Raw genomic sequence first — 7,750 nt, forward strand, 5'->3', positions numbered from 1 at the left:
AAATATATTTCATAAGGAAAATGATGGGGGTTGCCTACAATCCTTCTAAGCAATAAGCATGCAAACTTTATATATATATAATTTTTTTTCTAGTCCAATATGAATGAATTGATTTTCTTTTGTTCATCTGCAACTTGTTTAGGAGTTGGAAAAAATTGGCTCATTAAGGTTTTGTTTGGGATAACTTTTTTACTGCTTTTTAAAATGATTTTTTAGCATAAAAATTAATTTTTTTGTTCAAAAAAGCCGCTTTAAAAAGCAGTAAAAAAACCGTCCCAAACGAAACCTACATATTTATAATGGAAATTATTTGACACTCCCCCAACAGGTGTGGAGCAATGACGCCTACGAGAGCGTAGAGCACCGCGTCTCCGTGAACTCGGAGAGGGAGAGGTTCTCCATCCCCTTCTTCTTCAACCCGTCGCACTACACCAACGTCAAGCCGCTCGAAGAGCTGACGGGCGAGGAGAATCCGGCCAAGTACGAGGAGTATAACTGGGGCCAGTTCTTCAAGGCCAGGAAGAACAGCAATTTCAGGAAGCTGGGCAAGGAGAATGTGCAGATCTATCACTTCAAGAAGGCTCTTTTAGCCAATTAAATAGATTGCATTGCTCAGCTCGGTATCAACGGTATGTATATGTAATAAGATTTGTGGAATTCTGTAACATAGATGTAAGTGTCTGTGCTGCTTGTTTGATTATGGTGTTTGAAAAGCTGGTCCAGCAATGTATGTGCTTGTAAAATGAAAGCCCACAGAATAAACTGAAGTATGAATATTTTAGTCTATATATGGCATAATTACAGTTGTAAATTTGGGAAATGGTATCAGCATTTACTTTATTCAAGGCTTTGTTTGGTTGAGTGGAAAGTTGGTGTCACTTGGAGAAGTAATTATTGTATCCCGACACCGAACGTATCCAAAGACCAATAATAGAGTGCCACCTCACCTGGGCGCTCGGCACCGAGCACTTGATACCGCTCGGTATTCATCCAAATTTCCAATTTTTTTCCGGACGTAATAATTTTCCCACTTTTGGAGTTCTTTCCTGTAAAGAAATTTTTTTGGATTATTTGTGTGTGGAGGAATTGAAAGAGTTTAATTTTTACATGGCAAATACAAGAAAAGAAAAAATCACTGGGCCTAGTCTTATCAAAATCATTCTACATGCATTTTTATTTGGTTATAAATGAAATCCTTAGGCACTGATAAATTACATATTATATTATTGAAGTGGGAATTTATTATAAATTTGTGTTTAAGTTAGGAGTCAGGATTGATGTTGCTGGCAGGCATTAATTTTATAAGTAATAACATGTGTACAATATCGATTATGGTAAATGATGAAGTTTATACGCATTAGACTAGCCAAATGACACTAGTTGGTAGATTCCTATTATGTGAAACTTGTAGATTCAGCATCAGGATTGACTTGTTCTAACTCAATATGTGGTTAAATTATATCTATTGGAAGGCATAAGGGGACATAATTTTTTGAGATTCTATCTGTGTCAGGGGATGTTTTGATGCTTATAAGAAATATTATGATGGCTACAAGTTATATTCTGATACCTACGGGCATATTATGATGTTATAAGCACAAAAGGGAGTCATAAAAGGTCATAATCATTTGAGATTTTGTATGGGTTAGAGGAGTGTGATATGAACTTCTCTCTAACATAAATCACAATTTATTTATTTGCTCAGTAATGTTATTTAAATAATTGAATAATAATTATGCTCCTATTTCATTTAGTACATTAAATTATTAGATTACATTTAACTAATTTTAAATATTTAGCAAAATATTGAATAAAAGAATTTTGAAAATTTAGATTGGTTTATGTGGTTTGCTGAATTATTGTAGCTCGCTATGATTTTGCTTCTTATTTTTAGGCTCTGGGAAATGGTAGAAGCTTGTGGATTAACAATTAAGGATTAATTAGAGTTTATAGATGTTTTTTTTTGTATATTCATGACTAGTTCATTATTAATTTATGTAGCTTTTACATGTAGTCATGTACTGTAGTGTAAATACATTTTGATGAAATGAAAAAAATCTTGTGAATGAATTTATTTTTTATATTTAGATATTTTAGTAGCTCTATATTCTGTAGTTAATTCAAAATGAATATTTGAAGAGAATCTGAAAAATTCTGAAATTAGATTTTAGGATTTGTTTGTCACAGCTTAACACAATAAGACCTATCCTAGTCAAGTTGGATTGTAATAAGCGTTTTTGGTATCAGAGCAATAATTTTGGAAAATATATCATAAAACAGATGTATACTAATTGATCTATAAGTCAAGTGGGGTGGTTTTAAAATATGTCTGGGTATTTATTATTGTTTGTTTATCATACAATTATGTTTAGTTGTATATTATGTGCGATTATGGATATGCTATACTCAGATATGACATAACGGCAGAGTGGCAGCTAGGCAGCTCCTTATATGATACTACTTCGATAGTGGGCTCTGATACAATTTTAAAGTTCGTTAGTCTGATAGCCCAGATGATGGGTGAGGTTATTGACCTCATTCTTGTCATGAGATTGACCAAACTCAAATTCAATTAATCAAATCCAGAATCCAGTTCGAATTCAAAATTCCAAACCAAATTCAAGGTTAAAGGCCTATGTCCTATAATCCCTTTTGGATAATTTTTCAATCACCTTAAAATCCAATCAAATGACCCTCAATTCATGATCTATCAATTACATATTAATTAGGCAATTTTCTAAGGCCAAAATCACCTTGGGCTTAGCTAATTTCCAACCCAGGCTTCACAAAACCAGAATGGCACATGCATTAGATAGTCCTAGGTCCCTTTCACCTTCCATGATCAACCCAACCCTTGGTTTGACCTGGGTCAGGACCCAAGCTAGCCCAAAGTTCCCAGAAGTGGCCTACCCGAGCCACATTGCTTATGTGGGCTCAATTAGACCCAATTAAGCACACTATTGAGTTCAAGGTTTCCCCAAGCACCTTTCCACCTCAGTCTGACCCAGCTGGTGGCCGACGGTGGCTAGAGCAGGGGAAATTGGTGCTATGTTGTCCCCATGTCACATGAGCTAACCAAAGCTTCCCCATGGCCAGAGCTCGTCTCTTTTGGGCTCAGAGAACCTTTCATGGTTGTCCCCGATAACTGGCGACCATCCAACGACCTCTTCAAGCGATCACGGTCGTCTGTCAACATAGATGAAGCTTGAATAGGGCATTCCAATCCAGAGCGCCTCATTCTCTCTTTTTTTATTCAAAAAGCCTCCCCAGAGCTTACTGAGTATTCCCCTAGCTTCCCACACTCTCCATCACTCTCTAGAGGTTGTTTCGAGCAAACTTTGGCTAACTCTTTCCACCCTCCGCTCGAAGTCATACCTCCGATGCTCCTTTAGTCACGATGTCGAAGGAGAAGTCTGCGCCAACTCCTTCTGAAGCTTCTTGATAAAAAAATCCAGCATTAGAGGCTCTCTATGAGGTAAAAAACTCAACCCGATCTCCCTAGCTAGGTAGTTTGGTCAACTTTGAACTAAACCTTCAAACCAATGGATTCTAATCGTTGAATTGAAGGTTTATAACCCCCTGATCCTTCCTACAAATTGTGGGCTATTGGATTCACAATAGTAGAGTGAGAGAATTATAAATCCAAGCGGTGCACGAATGTCCAATACCCAAACAGATAAATGAGATAGCTTTGAAACATCATATATTTTTACGTGGAAAACTTGAAAGAGAAATGATCACGAGGTCTTGCCAAGATGAAAAGACTATTATATATAAGTGTGTTACAAAGATTGGGCCGGCCCTTTACTTGGAGTCAGTGAAATTACAATAGTATGGAGAATCAATCGAAGTTCATATGAGTACTCGGGGCTGAATGACCACAGGTTGTATGGTAGACGATGGCAGTCGGGCAACGATTATCTAACAATGGTGGTCCAACGGTGAAGGCGGCGATGGTCGGGTAAAGGTCCAATAATAATTGGTTGGGCAAAGGTCCAGTTGTGAAAGCTCGTTAGAGGTTCGATAGTGACTGTCAGACAATAAATAATACAATTATAGGGTGGAGGTCTGGCAGTGTTTGTTTGGTTGCAGGTCCAATGATCAACAACCAAGAGGAGGCCCAGCGACGATCGACAACCAGGTGCAGGTTCGATGACAATCAGTAGGTCGGTGGTCTAGCAGCGATGGCTTGACAGAGGTCCGATGGTAGTCAGCAGGTGGGAGGTTTTCTGATCGGCGACTGGGTAGAGGTCTAGCTACGGTGGCTAAGCTGAGGTGTGAAGATCGGCATATGGGCAAAGATCTGTCGGTAGTTGATGGGGCATATGTTCAACAGCAATGATCAACTGAAGAAGGTTTACTGGCAATGATTCTCAAATTGAGTTGTGAGATACTTTCAACCTAGAGCTCTCACCAATCTCTATCTAAAAACTCCTCTTCATATAAAGAGTTGAGACATATTTATAGATTTTAAGTGACATGCCCAATAATATGAGAAAAATCTAAATCATTACATTAGACAGCATGTATTGATTTCTCTGATCATAGATTATTAGCATTTAAGTGCCTAAATAATGTCAAAATTAAGTGATCTTGAACTCATTGTTCAATTCGACTATAAGCATGCCATGTTCAAATATCATTTGGTCATCTAATATATTCTTTGATGTTTCCAAATATGCTTAAGATCATTGATTTAAGCTTAACTGAGCTCGAATTGGATTGTTTTTAATGTCATTGGATCCATTTTATTAAAAACTTTAATTTGACTATAACTTTTGCTAAAATTAAAGTCAAAGTGGTCCCAAATCTAATTTCAAACATTTCCAATTCAAATATGCATCATGATTCGTGCCCGCTAATGATAATTTTTCATTGTATCAATATCCAAATGTTAGAAATACATCATCAAATGCAGTTTTCATTTGCAATGTTACAATCCAAAAGTAAAGGAAAATGCATAACCCAAAGTGTACCTTTCCAACCCAAAAGTCAAATACCTCAAACTTGTCCATTTACGAAATAACATCTTGCATTAATATAAGCTTTGCTCACAATGATCTCATAGCTACAATTGTAAACCATATTTCTGGATCACATAAAGTTATATATGATCTACATCATTTTTTGTTAGGTCCACAGCTTAACATTTTGACATTTTATCTTATAGCAATGGCCCATTTACTCCTTGACATCCATTATTCCCAATTGCATAACATTACCTGCAGAATGTCAAGCATAAATGTCACCTGATTTTGGCTTCGTTTGGGACGACTTTGTCACTGCTTCTTGAAGCGGCTTTTTAGTACTAAAAAGTCATTTCAAGAAACAGTAAGAAAGTCGTCCCAAACGAAGCCTTTATCTACCACATCTATATACAATCAACAAACAGGTTTCCACCCACTCTCAAACGTTCAACTATACCTAGCCAGTAAAATAGAGATAAAAGGACTAAGAAAAACACTAAGTGCAGCATTTTCTCACCATTTGATATCCAGTGTTAAAGCCTCAGGAGGTACCACAATAGATGGAAACTCTGTAAACGATATATTGGACATCAGATGGCTCCAGGCAGCAGATTCAACTATCATCAAAGGCCTGGATAACATCCTTGCAAAAACTGGCTTCAGATCTCTGCCTCCTTCAAATCTGCCAACTATCTCAAACCAAGACCTTTCCACAGTTGGCCTTGTTCTCCACTTGGCAACCTCTTTCCAGGTCCTATCATTCTCTGTGATGTTTCTCTCCACTTCAACTCGAAACTTGAGTAGTTTCGAAGAAATGATTTTTGTTTTTACGAGTCGCAAAGATCGGTCATGCAATATAGTTTTACCCAGAAAACTATTTAGCAATCTCTCCGCGACTGCCGACTTTGAAGAAAGAGTGTGTGAAGAAACTGACTGGACCTGCTCATGGCTGAAACACTTATTGGGCAGCAATTCAATTGTATCAGGGGCTGGGAATGAGGTTTCCACATAAGCTTTCTCATCAGGAACCATGTAGGCTACCAGTGAAGCAGGACCTGCAACTCTGACTGAAACCAATGGAGCACATGAGGAGAGGCCAAGGGGCCAAAAATGGCCCCTCGACTGATTTTGCTTACTTGATCTTTCATTTAGTAAGAAACCAGTATCATATGGGTAAAAGAGGGAGACTTCATCAGAACTATATACTTCAATAGTGATGCCTTTGCCAACAAGCACCCGTCTTAGGCCTTGATGGGTGATGTTAAGCTGCAAAGTAGGAAAATCAACGACACATTAAAAATGGTATGCAAGTAGTTCAAATTTGAGACTGAAGCAAGATAAATTGAACATTTATAAGAGACTTGAGGTGGATGAATGAACTGTGAAACTACAAATAATACATTGGATGATCACACAGGATGAAGAATGGAAAACTAATGTAATGGAAGTCTAAGGTTTCGTTTGGGACGATTTTTTTATTGTTTTCTTAAAACAACTTTTAAGTACAAAAGTTGAAATTTTTGTACTCGAAAGCTGCTTTAAGAAGCAGCAAAAAAGTTGTCCCAAACAAAGCCTAAATCATTTATGACATATGCAGGCAGTCAGGAAAAGACAAGCTTCTATGCTAAAAAAATTAAAAGCTGCAGTGCATAAATTAGTGTCCTTTATTTTATTACAATTTCTCGAAAATCCTGAAAATAGCACATCAAATTAGATGTTCAATTCCATAGAATTCCATAAAATTAGAAGCTCGTCAAATAAAATATCCAAAACTGCTTCCTACCCATAGCAAATGGTATCCAAGAAACCTTGTCAAAGTAATCCATTATACAATTCAAATTAAAGCTTTTTACACTATAAATCATCATTGGTGCAATTGCTCAAGAAGATATTATTTTGAATGCCTTTAATATCCAAAACAATAATCCAAAATCTTAGTTCAAGGACTCTGGAGCATCTGATTATTTGACTGAGGATGTCTTCCAATTTCAAACCAGCGGATTAATAAGTGAAATTAGTAATAGGAGCTGAATCAGGAAGTAATTTAAAAATAAGCAGAATTGGAAAACCTTTTTACACGTTTCAGGAACACAGAAAGCTGTTTTATGCATTAATTAAACCGTTTCATGCATTCTAATAATGAATGTATGAAACAGTTTCTCAGTTTTATTAAAAACCGCAATTCCAATTCACGCATTCAACCGGGCTTCAAATATCTATGAAATTCAAAAATTTGGCACAAAATTTCAGGAGATAAGACCAAAAATCAAGTTGCTATGCACTGAAATTGAGCGCATTTAGCTTGATTTCAACACGAAAACGTGCATAACTTTCGGGAGGGCGTCGTGTTTTATTAGACTAATTGAACCAATTACAATAGTATGCAAGCAAATATAGGGAGCACTTGTCAGCTAATTTACTAACTTTATATTTAAAGTGGGTCGAAATAGCGCACATTTTGCTTTGGAATCGACAAATCACAACACCTTCCCGAAAAATCTGCACATTTTCACGTTGAAACCACACTAAATTGCTCGATTATAGCACTCAACTTGATTTCTGACCTTCATATCTCTCAAAAATTTGTGCCCAATTCTGATAATTGGGAAATATATAAAGTAGCTCGTAAGGATGCTAAGAAAGCAATATGCGATGTAAAGACATTAGTTTTTAGTGATTTATATAATAGATTAGATACTAAAGAGGAAGAAAGATATACATATAAGTTAGTCAAACAAAGAGATAAGAGTAATAAGGATTTAGTTCAAGTGAAGTGTATTAAG

At 36.5% G+C, this 7,750-nt stretch overlaps 2 protein-coding genes across 2 annotated transcripts; one reads left to right on the forward strand and one right to left on the reverse strand.

Annotated features, from left to right (window-relative positions):
* Positions 1-298: 298 nt before the first annotated feature.
* LOC114581176 (probable 2-oxoglutarate-dependent dioxygenase At5g05600) lies at positions 299-840 on the forward strand (the record flags this gene model as incomplete). The annotated part of the gene is made up of 1 exon (XM_028700706.1): positions 299-840. A coding segment is annotated over one exon (300 nt), but the record flags the coding sequence as incomplete, so codon positions are not given.
* A 4,121-nt stretch (positions 841-4,961) lies between these two features.
* Positions 4,962-6,233, reverse strand: LOC110109760 (the record flags this gene model as incomplete). Its single annotated transcript, XM_020840952.2, has 1 exon — positions 4,962-6,233. A coding segment is annotated over one exon (753 nt), but the record flags the coding sequence as incomplete, so codon positions are not given.
* Positions 6,234-7,750: the final 1,517 nt, after the last annotated feature.

Source organism: Dendrobium catenatum, unplaced genomic scaffold, assembly GCF_001605985.2.
Source record: "Dendrobium catenatum unplaced genomic scaffold, ASM160598v2 fragScaff_scaffold_1575, whole genome shotgun sequence".
Taxonomy (NCBI): Eukaryota; Viridiplantae; Streptophyta; class Magnoliopsida; order Asparagales; family Orchidaceae; genus Dendrobium; species Dendrobium catenatum.